The 16,288-nt window shown below is 43.5% G+C and overlaps 1 protein-coding gene across 2 annotated transcripts in view; it reads left to right on the plus strand.

The window, feature by feature from the left end:
• Positions 1–15,840, plus strand: part of TECR (trans-2,3-enoyl-CoA reductase) — a 92,942-nt gene extending 77,102 nt beyond the window's left edge. For both annotated transcript variants that reach the window (XM_082255793.1, XM_082255792.1), the window contains 7 exons: positions 1,729–1,834; positions 5,505–5,577; positions 9,947–9,990; positions 11,353–11,410; positions 14,610–14,698; positions 14,807–14,852; positions 15,470–15,840. In XM_082255793.1, the coding sequence (XP_082111919.1) occupies positions 1,729–1,834; positions 5,505–5,577; positions 9,947–9,990; positions 11,353–11,410; positions 14,610–14,698; positions 14,807–14,852; positions 15,470–15,597 (544 nt within the window). In that variant the 3' untranslated portion in view covers positions 15,598–15,840. The remainder of the gene's footprint in view (positions 1–1,728; positions 1,835–5,504; positions 5,578–9,946; positions 9,991–11,352; positions 11,411–14,609; positions 14,699–14,806; positions 14,853–15,469) is intronic.
• Positions 15,841–16,288: the final 448 nt, after the last annotated feature.

Raw genomic sequence — 16,288 nt, forward strand, 5'->3', positions numbered from 1 at the left:
ATGAAAGGGCTGCACACTGACACCATCACCAATGTAAAACCAGCTTTGATGCAACAAATGGAGGATTCACAATGCATAGCCTCATCTGTCCACCTCCTGCTCCAACATGCTTCACCCTACAGAATTCTTAACTATGGGGATGAAACATGGTGAAGCAGGAGGTAGACAGGTGAGCCTATGCTTTGTGAAACCTCTATTTGTTGCAATAAAACTGGTTTTATGTAAGTAATGGTGTCCCTGTACGGCCCATTCATTTTTTCTATTCTACACAGAGTGACTGTCTCCTGATAGCATAGCCATACAACTGCCATGGGTATGTACTTAATAAAGACCATAGCCATACAACTGCCATGGGTATGTATTTAGCAAGTTTTCTTAACAAACAAATGAATTGTAATTACAGCAACCTTTAACTGAGCTTTCCAGTCTTATAAAAAGTGATTGTTGTGTATATGTTAAATTTTACCTTGCATTAAATTGGTTGTAAAGGCAGAAGGTTTTTTCGCGTTTCCCCGTGGCCGGCAGTCAAAAGAGGGAGGGTAAAACTCACCCAACCACAGCAGCTCCTAACCTCTGCTACATTGATACATAGGCTTTTATGCAGTTGAGTCTAGAAGCTTTGGCAAAAAACATCAAAAGCTCCTTAACTCAAGTTTAGGAGCTGCCAGTGTATATGAATACTCACCTGATCCCGATCCAGGGATGAGCACAAGAGTCGAGGCTCTCTCACTTCTCATTGGCATTGAGACAGCAGCCAAAGGCTCCTGCTGCTGTCAGTCACAGTCAATGACCTCCTCTTATCTTATGGACACACAGAGGCGACTCAGGAGCGAGCACACATAAGTGCTCCCATAGCAAGCTGTTTGCTATGGTGGGCACTGGGCAAGAGGGAGGAACAAGAAGCGCTGTCGGGGAACCCGAGAAGAAGAGTTAAGATCGGGGCAGCTCTGTGCAAAACCGTTGCACAGAGCAGGTAAGTATAACATATTAGTTATTTAAAAAAAAAAAAGAACATTTAGAGTCCTATAAACACAAGATTAACTTATGTAGCATCCCCCCTATTTAGAAGAGAATAGTAAAAAAAAAAAAAAAAAAAGCGAAAGTAAAACATTTTACATTATTCCTCTAGCTTCCGGTGGGCTCACCTAGGAGAGGGTGACACTGTTGGGTCTTCTTGCAGAATCATAGAAAATCTGAGGATCCCAAACCTTGTGATTGTGCTACACATTGCCTTCTTTCAATATTTGCGACGCTGAACTATCACAGGATCTCTGTGATCCCCAGTGACAAGAGGCAGAAGTAATTTTTTTTACAGTCCTCCTCCAGCATTCTATAATTGGGGATTGGGGGGGGCAGCCACATAAGTAGACTTCATGTCTTAGTGTAAGGTCCAGTTAAAAAAAGCAAGCCCATGTAAAAGTCACCCGCTCTCCTGGAGTCTCCAGTGGTTGAAGTTATCAGAAATAAAATCCTCTTTCTTTTGGTTTATCCTGTATACTTTATATCTGTGTATCCCATAGTGTGATGCTGACCACCAGTGGTGCAAACTCTCATAGTACATGGGACACTGCAGTGCTCACATTTATTCTGTGTAGAGAATATAGTTATTCTAGGAAAAGAGAGTACATAGAAGATCCAAATTGTGAGGTTTTGTGTGGACATATTAGATAGAGAACATTTTTGAAATGTTATCTTTCATGTGTTTGACTCATATTTTATCTTTTCCAGCCTAGCCTGTATCTGCCATTCATTTCATTACATTAAACGTCTGCTGGAAACTCTGTTTGTACATCGGTTTTCTCATGGTACAATGCCGCTGCGGAACATCTTTAAGGTAAATACTTTCTTTAGTGTCGGTTCAAACTATGGCGATCCGACTTTGGGGGCGACCTGTGAAGTCGTGTGCACCGCGACTTCGTCGCAACTTGCACGGACTTCACATAATGGAAGTCAATGCAAGTCGTTCCGATGTCGCCCCGTAGTAGTACAGGAACTATTTTCTAAGTCGGAGCGACTTGAGTCGCTCCTATTAGAACGGTTCCCATAGCACAGAATGGACCGCGACTTGTCAGGCTGACCAGTCGCCTGACAAGTCGCGGTAGTGTGAACCGGGACTTATGTTAATGTTTGTGGATTAGAGACAACACATGCAAATAAATAGTCTGTAAATTGCTGATTACACTTTTCAGACAGACATCTGACTTTGCAACGTATTTCTTCCAAACTGCACATGTAACTGCCTACTTCTTTCTTGTCTATTGAGGGACACAGGAATTCTAATGTCAGATTATACTACTGCCTACAGGAGAATTGGACACTGGCAAACAAAAATAATTGTGGGCAAGCCCTGGATAACCTCCCCTACTTCAAGCATGCTTCAGTTTCAGGACTGATCCAGGATTTGCTTTTTGGTTAGGTTCCTCAGTGAAATGTTCTTTCTGCTGGTTGAACCCATTCTCTGTTGACCACATCAGGCTGTGGTTCCTTTCTTCCTTCAGGGGAATCTATTGTTCCACCTGTTTTGGTGGGTTCTGGGTGATCAGCTTTTTGCTTGATTCAGGCTTGTGAGGCTTCTCCCGTATGGAGTTATCCTCCTCTGACGGTGACCCTTCTTTTCCGGTCTTCAAGTGGTATTTATCCCAAAAAAAAAATGTAATAACCCCTTCCTGCCGCCACCTCCTATCCCTTTAAGAGCTTATAGATTCCGGGAGCCGGGTATTCAGGTCATGTGACCGCAGTGATTGGCTGTCACAGCGGTCACATGATGGGAAAGATCCTAATTGCAAGTATGCATCAGGAGCTTTCTAATCCCCACCGGCAGCTGCGCTGGTAGCGTGCAGGGAAGAGGTTACATTGCAGCTTACCAATTCTTAGATGTAGTGGCTGCATTTGTTTTTTTTATTTTTTTTAGGCTTTTTACCATTCTCACATGGTGATCTAACCAATAAGTCTGTTATTTTTTAACTTCCTTTAACAGACCAACCTGTCCAGCGAAAGTGGCAGTTAAAGGATTGAGACAAACCATTTAACACTGACGGATGCTTACAATGCTCAGCTTTTATTAGTTTATGTAAACCCTTTATCTCAAAGGAAGAAAAAATTGTTGCTGTAACTGCTTATAAAGTGTTCGCTGGAGTTCAGCTTCAATTTGTTAGTCAAGTCCTTCTAAATCCGCTTGTCTAACACTCCCCATCCCCCAGACTGAAAATGCTGCTTTTTCAGAGGTGTCTGTGTTACTGGATCATCCAGAATGCAGAAACCCAAAGATAGGAATTGTTAGTGGCTGAATCTCCGGGTGGAAAAAGGGGGAAAAAAGCCTAAAAAAATAAAAACGAATGTAGCCACCACATCAAAGGATTGGTCAGCTGCAATATATTACATATTTATTTGTTTTTGGGTCTATTACCGCTTAAAGCCTATATTTTGTGCTGTGCGTCCTCCCCTTCGTTTTCCAATAAAATATTCCTATTGCACATGTTTCTGGAAATTACTTGATAATAGGAGGGTCTTACGTGGCCCTGAAACGTTGCAAATGTATGCTGTGATGTGAATTATATCATTATCAAAATTCCTGTGTCAATGGGTGGGAAAGAAAGTAGAATATTTGTAATCGCAATAAAATCATGTTCCTGGGGACCATTAAAAGACACAAATGAAACATATTCTTAGGTGTTTGAATTTGAATTAGGTGCTGTTGAATTAGAAAAAAGCAAAACAAACTTTCCTATTTTTTTTTCCTAGTTAATTTGTAATGGTTTTTGACCCTACAAGCAATGGTGTTTACTTTGTTGATCATTTGCTTAGCTGATAAATTGTAATTGAAGCTGGCATGTAACTGAACTGTCCATTCTTATAAAAGACACTGTGGGTATGCAATAAAGTCAAATTCCAGGTTTCAATACACTTTAAAAAGTTTGTTTGGGTCAAGCTAAACAACAGTCATTGTTTGTGCTGTGATGCAGTATAGAAGCATTGGCTACATACAATAAGCTGCCTTGTGTTCTGGCAGCAGTACGGGCAACTTCCCGCCTACTGCCAGAATAAGGTAGAGTAGTTTTAAATGTTTCGCCGCCATTTTATTTTCACTTTTAATAGATTTTTATTGACATATTGGAAAGTACAAAACATGGCGGAAAAGAACATTTTGTAATTGTCTGAAGGATATTCGACTGCTGGAATGTAGCTGCTGAGAGTGTAAAAACCTCCAACAGTATAAAGAGCAAAAATAATAAACCAAACTTGTTGCCTGCAAGTAGGTATCAATGAGTCTGGTAAATTTTTGTTGTTGACATTTATTTTATTCAATGAAAAATGAAAAAGTATGGGGTGCGCTAAACAACAATAAGATCCAAACAGTTGGAATAATGAAAAATTATAAACATGTAGGATGAATAAACATATATAAATTATGGTGACACAATGATAATCCGTGAATATCAACTGGTGCATAAACATAAAAGTTCATAAGTGTCCATAAATAGGGTGATGATATTGCATAGAAAATGAAAAAAGATGAACTTGATTCCACATCCAAAATAAATCCACCACCAAGTGAAATTTCTCCTTACCGAACGGAAAAAGATAAGGTGCCACTAATGAACACTGACAGTGTTGAGACGGTGTAGAGGACGGACTTGTCTGCAACCGACTGACCACCGCCGCCTAAAAGTCTGCTTCTGTTCCTTTGTCATATGGTGGAGCTGGATCGTCAGCGTGGCTTTTGTGAAAGACTCATGTGGATCCTAGGAGAAGGGGAAGATAGTGTTCCTTTTGTATTGATTGCCATCTGGTAAGAGGCTAACCCAGGTGTTTTTCACGAGGTGGTTGCTGGATCACTACGGGGATTGTTTTTTTTGTTCAGCACATTTGTTCATTAGTGGCACCTTACCTTTTTCCGTTCGGTAAGGAGAAATTTCACTTGGTGGTGGATTTATTTTGGATGTGGAATCAAGTTCATCTTTTTTCATTTTCTATGCAATATCATCACTTTATTTATGGACACTTATGGACTTTTATGTTTATGCACCAGTTGATATTCACGGATTATCATTGTGTCACCATAATTTATATATGTTTATTCATCCTACATGTTTATAATTTTTAATTATTCCAACTGTTTGGATCTTATTGTTGTTTAGCGCACCCCATACTTTTTCATTTACTTCACATATTCACCAAGCACTGAATACCGGGAGCAGCTTCAACACACTATCAGCGCACCCATCCCCCCTAACACATTTATTTTAGTCAATGAATACAAAGCTTCCTCTGATTGGCTTAATTTGGAGAGGCAGGCAGATGATGTCATGATTTCCACCTCGGCCAATCAGAAGAAACTTTGCATGACAGGCACTCAGGTAATCGATGCATAATAATGTGTTACAGCTTAAGGATTTGAGACTTGAATGGCTAAAAAACGTTCTAACTCTAGCTGCCAAAATTCTAAAATGTTTTAGCTTTATTATTTGCTGGAAGATGTTGCCTAATTCTATTTTGTGTTGCAGAACTGTATGTATTACTGGGGCTTTGCTGCTTGGATGGCGTACTACATCAATCATCCACTGTATACACCTCCAAGTGAGTGTTTATATATTACCACTCTGTGATTTTATACGTTTAGTAACGATAACAAATCATCGTCCTATTCTCCTAGATGCTCTGACCAGCAGTTGCACTCCAATAGTTCTGCATTGTATTCAAGCACAGAAAGGGCCTGCCTTCAATCCAGAGTAGAGAAGAATGCCAGTGACCAGGGAAAGACTATGGAAAGGATTACAGCCTTTTCCTCTAGACCAGGGGTCTCCAAACTTTCTAAAGGCCAGTTTACTGTCCTTCAGTCTTTAGGGGGCCAAACTGTGGCTATTGGGAGTAGAAAAGGTCCCCACGTCAGTGGGAAAAAAACATTGCCTCTTTGGTGTCATTGGAAGGACTTGTGCCCCTTAACTGGTGCCAGTGAGAGAGGATTATGCCCCATAGTTGAGGCAGTGGATGAGATAGTGTCCCAAGGGCTGGATAAAAGCAAGCATTGGGCTGCATCGGGCTCCTGGGCCCAAGGTTGGACACCACTGCTCTAGACTTAATGAGCATTTCACATTTGCGGGAAAAGGGGTAGGGCACTGCAAAGGTATTTTGTCTTAATCCTGAAGTTCATCTTTAACAATGTATGTTTAATCACTTTTATCAAACCATAAGGATCGGTTCTAAGTAAATCTGTCAATTACCTGCCCCCCCCCCCCCACCTACTGTACCTTCCTATTAATCCATTACTGTAATAAATACATTATTGGCCAAAAGGAACATGTGAAAAGGGGATATTGGGAAAGGTTGGAATTAGCATGCTTGGGTTTTGGAGAACCTGAGGTGCCCCTGAATATTTTGAAGGTCTGTGCAGACAATTCAGTATTCTTGCACATTTTATTTACCTTAAGGCTACGTTCACATCTTGGCGTTGCTATTACAGGCGTTTTTATGGGTGTTTTTGCAGGCGTTTTACAGGCGTTTTTACAGGCATTTTTTGTGCAGGCGTTTTTAGATTGAATTGAGACCAATGGAAACCACCTGTAATCTGCCCAAAAAGAAGCTCATGTACTTTTTTGAGCGTTGGGCGTTTTGCTCACGGCGTCAAAACGCTCAGATGTGAACAGGGGACATTGAAATGAATAGGATTGGTCTTGTTGGGCGTTTTGAGAGCTGATCCTAGAGCAGAAAAATGCCCCCAAAACGCCTACATGTGAACGGAGCCTAACACTTGAACACATTCAGAGAAATGTCAGGTATTCTTTAAACCAGGGGTGGGCAACCTTTTTTCTACCAAGGGCCATTTGGATTTTTGTAACATCATTCGGGGGCCGTACAAAATGTATGCATAAATGTAATAGGCATTGATTTGCGGCAAAAAACACTGTAAAAAATTGCGTGACTTTGAGGTGACAAAAGTGTGAAAGGGGCCTTCAGTAATCAAGGTATAGCGTGCCCCCTTTCAATGCAGACTGACCACAGCGTGCCCCCCTTTCAATGCAGACTGACCACAGCGTGCCCCCCTTTCAATGCAGACTGACCACAGCGTGCCCCCCTTTCAATGCAGACTGACAACAGCGTGCCCCCCTTTCAATGCAGAGTGACCACAGCGTGCCCCCTTTCAATGCAGGCTGACAACAACGTGCCCCCCTTTCAATGCAGAGTGACCACAGCGTGCCCCCTTTCAATGCGGAGTGCCCAGAGCGTGCCCCCTTTCAATGCGGAGTGCCCAGAGCGTGCCCCCTTTCAATGCGGAGTGCCCAGAGCGTGCCCCCTTTCAATGCGGAGTGCCCAGAGCGTGCCCCCTTTCAATGCGGAGTGCCCAGAGCGTGCCCCCTTTCAATGCGGAGTGCCCAGAGCGTGCCCCCTTTCAGTGCGGAGTGCCCAGAGCGTGCCCCCTTTCAGTGCGGAGTGCCCAGAGCGTGCCCCCTTTCAGTGCGGAGTGCCCAGAGCGTGCCCCCTTTCAGTGCGGAGTGCCCAGAGCGTGCCCCCTTTCAGTGCGGAGTGCCCAGAGCGTGCCCCCTTTCAGTGCGGAGTGCCCAGAGCGTGCCCCCTTTCAGTGCGGAGTGCCCAGAGCGTGCCCCCTTTCAGTGCGGAGTGCCCAGAGCGTGCCCCCTTTCAGTGCGGAGTGCCCAGAGCGTGCCCCCTTTCAGTGCGGAGTGCCCAGAGCGTGCCCCCTTTCAGTGCGGAGTGCCCAGAGCGTGCCCCCTTTCAGTGCGGAGTGCCCAGAGCGTGCCCCCTTTCAGTGCGGAGTGCCCAGAGCGTGCCCCCTTTCAGTGCGGAGTGCCCAGAGCGTGCCCCCTTTCAGTGCGGAGTGCCCAGAGCGTGCCCCCTTTCAGTGCGGAGTGCCCAGAGCGTGCCCCCTTTCAGTGCGGAGTGCCCAGAGCGTGCCCCCTTTCAGTGCGGAGTGCCCAGAGCGTGCCCCCTTTCAGTGCGGAGTGCCCAGAGCGTGCCCCCTTTCAGTGCGGAGTGCCCAGAGCGTGCCCCCTTTCAGTGCGGAGTGCCCAGAGCGTGCCCCCTTTCAGTGCGGAGTGCCCAGAGCGTGCCCCCTTTCAGTGCGGAGTGCCCAGAGCGTGCCCCCTTTCAGTGCGGAGTGCCCAGAGCGTGCCCCCTTTCAGTGCGGAGTGATTGACCAGAGCGTGCCCCCTTTCAATGCGGAGTGATTGACCAGAGCGTGCCTCCTTTCAATGCGCAGTGCCCAGAGCGTGCCCCCTTTCAATGCGCAGTGCCCAGAGCGTGCCCCCTTTTAATGCGCAGTGCCCAGAGCGTGCCCCCTTTTAATGCGCAGTGCCCAGAGCGTGCCCCCTTTTAATGCGCAGTGCCCAGAGCGTGCCCCCTTTTAATGCGCAGTGCCCAGAGCGTGCCCCCTTTTAATGCGCAGTGCCCAGAGCGTGCCCCCTTTTAATGCGCAGTGCCCAGAGCGTGCCCCCTTTTAATGCGCAGTGCCCAGAGCGTGCCCCCTTTTAATGCGCAGTGCTCAGAGCGTGCCCCCTTTTTAATGTGGAGTGATTGGCCACAATGCAGAGTGAATAGCGTGCCAAGCCCCAGGGCACTTACCTGTTGTAGCGGCGGCCGGCTTCCTCTCTTCAGTCCCCGCGTCTCTTCGAGTCCTCCCGCGTCCCGCCTCCTCCTCGGCCAATGACATTGGCCGAGGAGGAGGCGGATCCGTGAGACAGTAGCGAATTTTTATTCGCTATTGTCACACAAATGGGCGGGCTCGAAGCGCACTGCTCTGCGCCTCGGGTCCAGCCTTTTCGGAGATTCACAGCCATCGGCTCCTTCTGACACAGCGGCACGGATGGCGGGCCGGACAGAAGGATCGTGCGGGCCGCAGGTTCCCCACCCCTGCTTTAAACGGTCTACATTAACATGTCTGTAAGATATTGATGGGAGTGAAAGTTTGTCTTTATACCAACTGAATCCCAATTGAGCAAGATGCTGGGTATAGTAGTGTAATTTAAAATGGTGGTTTACAGCAAGTGCCTTACCGTATTTTCTTTAAATGGAAGTCCACCTAATTTTTAAGTAAGATTTTTCAAATGTAGTTTTCAGTTCTTTACTGAATTCAAGTCAGGACACCTTTTTTCTCTTCTGTCTATCACTGTACTATGTGATAGCTGTGTGTTCTGTAAGCTAAACTTCCTGGTTCCTCTCTCTGGATATGCACATATCTCCACCATACGACTGGGAGTGTTAGGCTGGGTTCACACTGATGCGGTGTACCGCATCGCATGTAATTTTGCACAGGAATGGCACAGTATTCCTGTACAAAAGACATTCGACTTCAGTGCGGTGCGAATCGAGTCATGCAATATGTATGGCTCAATTCGCACTGGATCCATACCAAAAAGGTGCAGTACCATTTTTTTTTTTTCATTTTTTTTTATTCCGCACTGGAATCAGATCGCATGGGTGTTATTAACTTTAAATTGTCACCCACAGTGGTTCACAAAGCGCATTGTGAAGTGCCTGCGATTCTTACGTGATGCGGAAATCCACACTGTATCAGTTTGAACCCAGCCTTAGGCGAGCTCTTTGTCAGTTCTAGAGACAGCTGTAAATGCCTAGTGGGGTGGACACACTGCCCTTGCCTAACTTTAACCAAAGGTAAAAACAAAATAGTGAGGTTCCATCATTCAGTTTAGACCTAATCAAAATTTTGAGCTTCCACAGCCATTTAGCTGCTTGGTGGACTAAACATGGCAGATCTACATTTCATATTTGATGCAGTAATAGATTATTTTAATAGGTGGTGCCATAGGCAACATCTGTAACTGCATCTTTGTCCAAGAAGCTCTGGAAAGGAGACCCCATCCCCCTTCTATTATTGCAGGTTGTCAGTATTTTGGTTTCAGTTTATCTGTAAATTTGAAGAAGTAAGCAGTATGTCCATAATATGACATGATCCTGTTTTTTTTTTATGTTACAGTATATGGAGATGAACAGGTGAAAATTGCTGTCATCATATTTCTAGTGAGTATTTATGGTTGCATTTCTCTTTAAGTTGGGGTTATCACACACATGGATGTCAGGAAAAGTTAAGTTGGAGAGAATATTCTCTAAAGCGGCATGCTGAAAGGGCAACCAGAGCTGAGTCTTTCCGCCTGGCTTCCATCCACCTCCTGCTGCCCCTGCTTTACTTACACACTTTAGGAAGCTGGGCAGCAGGGGCGGGGGGGCAATATAGGATCTTGAGGGCAGAATGGGAAGGCAGAAAGCATTTACTGGCAGTAAGAAGTAGTATTTTACTTCTGGCAGAGCTGTATTTTAGCCTGTTCCTTTGCTAAGGTGTGAGCACAATCCGAATCGATCTTCCACTGGTCTAAGCTCAGTGTGAATTCTGTTTGATTACTGCACTAGTGACCTTCTCATTGGACCATTCATTTCAACATAAATCTTCCCATAAGGTATTTTGTGCATTTAAAGTCGCACAGGCAAACGTTTTAAAAAATCTATTGCAAGGTTTCCATAATGTACTAACTGTCTTAATAGTTTATAACCTTCAGTTATTGCAAGGGAACTGACTTGACATGCTGCCTGTTCCCGGAATATAAGCTTGTGTCCATTGCTGGGCCAGCAATGCTACTCAGCCTCTATGTAACTGAATAATTCTCTAGGCATTTTCAGCAACCTGTAGAAAGATGATCCACACACCGGTAGTTGCTCTTAAAAAATCTTCGTCTTTGTTCAGGAACCACAGTACACAACTGCTGATAAGATCATTTGACACTTTTCAGCCTATAAGGCCTTAGTCAGAACAGTTATGACTAAGGCCTCATGAAGATGAAGATTTTTTAAGAGCAACTACCGGTGTGCGGATCATCTTTCTACATATGTACTCAGTTAAATGGCTGTGGATCGGGCACCTGAGAGCTCGTTTATTGGTGAACTGTATGGGTAGTAGCACTGCTCCTTCTGTTTGCATTTTCAGCAACCTGAAGCTGCACCACTTCTGGGCACCTCATACTTTTCCCTTGCTGCGCATGCACAACCTCATTAGTCTCCGCACCGGACTTTTCCTCTGTAACGCAGAGGCTTCCTTAGTCTTGACACCCTGGTCTTTAAATGCATGCATTGCTTCATTAGTCTGGGGGCACCTTACAATTTGTCCTCTACTGTACATGCATGAGTCACTTACTTTTGTTGGTATCAGTCTTCAGAGAAATCAGAAGTGACCGAGGGCAAAATGTAGGGGGGGGGGGGGAGATTATATTTTCACAGCCATTTTTTTTATATTAAGCACGTGGATCTGGCTTTTCCATATTTAAGGTCTGTTGTTTATTTTGTGTAATGTTGGAAGAGGTAACTTGCATTTTATAATTTTTTCTCTCCCAGTTTTGTCAGTTGGGTAACTTCTCCATACACATCGCTCTGAGGAACTTAAGGCCAGCTGGTGAGTTTATAGGTGACATGCTGTCTTCTTATTAAGCGATGAAAACATTGACTCCCTTCTACTTTGTTACAGGTTACTTTCTTGTTGCCACCCTCACTGAATAGATGAATATCTGTAAGAACTATGTTTGCAGCAGAGGGCCTAGATTGCAATGTCTGCTACACCTTGGATAGGTTCTTAGTGCAAGATAAATTATTTAGGGTTATCTAAATATGCCATTTACTTTAGCCAAAGGCGTCATAGGGCGTTCGTGTGTTCCCAGCAACAGTTGGTCAGCAGATATTTGCCTAACCCAGTATAGATATGGTTAAAACTAACAGCTCTTGGGGTACCTTATTGGCAAAGAACATTTGTAGACCTAGCGGAGTATTTTCAAAAGGACAGCATAACTGAAATTAATCAAGTTGGGCATTATTACCCAGCCCAGTAATAATGGAACCTAAAAATGCTTGGAGATGACAAGATATTGTGGAATAACATAGTCTTAGTCATGCCGGAAAAATAGACAGCGATATATATAGAGTTTTTCACAATAGCAACCACTCCACATGTCATGTCATTTTCCGAATAGTCCTCCTGCAATGTTTTTTGGCACCAGACACTTTTTTTTTTTTTTTAACATTTGAATAGGGAAGGCATAAGGAGTAACTCCATTTTTGTTGGGGAAAAAACAGTCCCCTGGATGATCGATGTACATTGCACAGATTTCAACAAACTGTTACAGATTCCTACCAGTTGCTGCTCTAAAGAAATCTGTTTGTTTCACTTTGTGTCTTTGGATACTGATTATGAATGGAAGTAACTAATTATAATTAGCTAGAGCACTTTTTGTGCGAAAAGCTGCAGTGCCTGCATCCATTTAGAAGTAATTAACCTTTAGAGAGGATCTTACCAAAATTAAATTTCTGTTGCAGAGGATTCCTAAAAATTTCAAATTAACATATACAGCTGGCGTACAGAACAGCATTTCTGGAGGTGTTCTGTACGCCATCTGTAAATGCTATGTTAGTTTTTATTTGCTGTATTTTTTCCACAAAAATGTAGTTACCCTTTAAAGCCTATTTAAAGGGGGGGGAGGGCATTTTCCCTCACTTATTGATCCAGTGAAAGGTGTTACCCAGGAAAAGTGAAGATAACTCTTCCTAGTGTGATCATGCCATTAAAAACCGACAGTTTGTAACTCTTCTTAAGTGGGCCATAGATGGAGCCACTTTCTTTCCTGCAAAAAATTGCTTGATTCCCCCATCAACCTAGTCAGTGTTGCTGGCGGAATCCCTCCTGCGAAGCCATTGTTTTCTCCCAGCGGGGGGAGCCATCCCTGCCGGAAGAACACACAGTAATTATTGTTTAATAATCACATGAAAAATCTGACAGGCTGGTTGTGAAAGGCCCCTTCCATTTCTATATAAGCTTTCATAGTTTTATTTGAGATGCTAGTACAGTGGATGCAATAATAGCTGCATATCTATTATCTTATTTCTAACAAAACAAAAGGTAATTACATTAACACTCCAGGAAAAAAAAGCTTTTCCCTTTTCATTCCACACGTCGCTAGGAAACCTAGAGTTTTTACTCAAAAGTGTTACTTAAGCCCAATTTATTGGAGAAACGGTGATGTGACAGGCCAAGTACTAATTATTTATTATTTTATTACAGGTATATACATTGCATTATAAAGATATTTTATTACATCTTTTCATGTGACAACTCTGAAGAAATGACACTTTGCTACAATGTAAAGTAGTGAGTGTACAGCAGTGTACATTTGCTGTCCCCTCAAAATAACTCAACACACAGCCATTAATGTCTAAACAACTGGCAGCAAAATTAAGTACACCCCTGGCTGAAAATGTCAATGTGTCAATATTTTATGTGGCCACCATTATTTTCCAGCACTGCCTTAACTGTTTGCAGGGTTTTCTTGTTCATTACCTTTTGAAGAGGCTTCCTTCTGGGACAGCCATACAGACCAATTTGATGCAGTGTGCGGCGTATGGTCTGAGCACTGACAGACTGACCCCTCCACCCCTTCAACCTCTGCAGCAATGCTGGCAGCACTCATACGCCTATTTCTCAAAGGCAACCTCTGGATATGACCTTGAGCATGTGCACTCAACTTCTTTGGTTGATCATGGCGAGGCCTATTCTGAGTGGAACCTGTCATGTTAAACCGCTGTATGGTCTTGGCCACCGTGCTGCAGCTCAGTTTCAGGGTCTTGGCAATCTTATTATAGCCTAGGCCATCTTTATGTAGAGCAACAATTCTTTTTTCAGATCCTCAGAGAGATCTTTGCCATGAGGTGCCATGTTGAACTTCCAGTGACCAGTATGAGAGAGTGAGAGCGATAACACCAAATTGAACACCTCTGCTCCCCATTCACACCTGAGACCTTTTAACCCTAACAAGTCACATGACACCGGGGAGCGGAAATGGCTAATGTCATTTCTTCAGTGTTGTCACATGAAAAGATGCAATAAAATATTTACAAAAATGTGAGAGATGTACTTACTTTTGTGAGATACTGTATATAGCGCTATACATTTTTGCAGTGCTTTTCATCTATATTGTACATTCACATCAATCCTGGCCCTCAAGGAGCTTAAAATCTAAGGTCCCTAACTCATATTCATACATACGCATACTAGGGCTGATTTAGACAGGAGCCAATTGGCCTATCACCGTGTTTTTGGAGTGTGGGAGGAAACCCACGCAGGCACAGGGAGAACACGCAAACTCCATGCAGGTAGTGCCGTGGTTGGGATTTGAACTGATGGCTCCAGTGCTGCTAGGAGGAAGTGCTCTTCTCTCTTTTGGAGTGTAGTGTCGGAGGGTATTTCATGCCCATGTTGTGTAATGGTCATGTGGACACTGCCCTTTCTCTCTCTATTACCAGAAGAGGTGCTGTGAACGTGAACTTTAGGTAAGTAAGTGAACGTCTTAGAGTGTTTGTTTTTTTTTTTTCCATGCCTGGAGATTAGCCATAAAAACCTGTAGATGGTAGTGGAATACTCTAATTGCAGGTGTGTGATGCCATATCTAAAATCAGGGATACAGACAAACCTGATGGAGTCACAAAAAAAATAAATAAAACCTCTTTCCGCTAAAAGTTAATAACTCAGTGTGCATTGACCCACGCATAAAATTATGACTGTAGTTCTATATTTCTATGACCTGCAATCATGTTCGTTTTCTTTCAAGGCTCAAAGACGCGGAAAATCCCCTTTCCAACACGTAACCCCTTCACATGGCTCTTCCTGCTGGTGTCTTGCCCCAATTACACGTATGAGGTAAGGGACAAGGGTGAAGGGTTAATTTAAATAAGAGCATACCAGTTGAGGCATTTTTTTTATCTGGAGCCATCTACTCATAATTATTTTGTCATCTTTGTATCTCAGGTGGGCTCCTGGATTGGATTTGCCATAATGACTCAGTGTCTACCTGGTAAGTATAGCAAACCTCGATGGAGACTACTTTTCTTCCCCAGATTTTTACTTGGCAGTTTTTTCTCTTTGGATCATTTCTCCTTCAAAGGGTACCCTTCTTACGAGGGCAGACTTAATGCAAACATTTACTACATTTAAACTTGTAGAAAAGACCTGACTTAGGCTGGCCATACATGTTCAATACCCTTGTACAATTTTCCTTTAGATTTACCAAAAACCATATAATATGAGGACAAAACTAAGCAAATTAAATTGTATCTAATTAGGCAGACCCTTGCACTACACAGTTTAAGGTAACTCTAAAATAAAATTGTACAAGAAAATTGAACATGTATGGCCAGCCGAAGACCAGACACATGATTTGACTATTAACTAGAAAAAAAGCTGTGTCCCCCTCTAATTTTAGCTTCACTTTGTTGACTTTCCATGACTTTATTGCTAATAACCTGTTGTCATCTGTCTGTCCAATGAGTGTCCTCCTTTTGCCCACTGAGGCAGTCTTCTTGGACTACTACTCCTGTGTATAAAACCATGAAAGCCATGCTCAGTGATTCTGTGCATCTGATGGCTTCTTCAGAACACTTGTATATAATATATGATTTCCTTCTTTCCTAGTGGCGCTCTTCAGCTTGGTTGGATTCATCCAGATGACAATTTGGGCCAAAGGAAAGCACCGCAGCTATCTGAAGGAGTTCAAAGACTACCCACCTCTCCGGTCACCCATAGTCCCCTTCATCCTGTGACCCCCTTGTTTTAGTCTTTTTTTGTGGTCTCATGCCCCTGTCCCGGAACTCTTAACCTCACTGCACTGAACTGAGAGCCCCTGCACTGAACACTGAGCCCGCTAGGTCTGTCTCATTATGGGCCTTCCCTGGAATAATTCATCCTGTCCTGAATTGGCGGGATGAGATTTATTAGTTGAACTTGTGAACACATTTTGGTACTAATAAGCAGGAGATAAAAGTAAAACTTGACATTTTAATTAACCACACTGGTCTGTTTTTGTAGTTTTTTTAATACCATAAAGTGTTAATAATTAATGTATACACTAGTTATCCCCTAGCAATGAAAGCAGGCGTTATGCAGGATGAACAGTGCATATGAATACCTGGGAAATAGTACTTTTGTGCTGTTTCTGATTGGTGGTTAGATGAGGTTTTATGCCAATAAAGTGACTTTTACATCTGTATGAGGTGAAGTGTTCGCCCACCTAATTGTTTTTGCATGGAGAGTACATTGTTTGCCTCTTTCAGTAGATATTTGAATGTAAAATGCCCTAAAGGTTATTTGGACATCAGTTGACTCTTCCTGACACTATTCCAGTTTATAGGAGGGAGCACACTGGCTGACGGCTATATATGACAGACAGAAGCGCGTGCATCCGCAAGGGGAGAACACTGCTAGAAGCTACCCACATTTGGGCTGACAACGTGG

The sequence above is a fragment of the Pelophylax lessonae genome, assembly GCF_965119305.1.
Source record: "Pelophylax lessonae genome assembly, chromosome: 4".
NCBI lineage: Eukaryota > Metazoa > Chordata > Amphibia > Anura > Ranidae > Pelophylax > Pelophylax lessonae.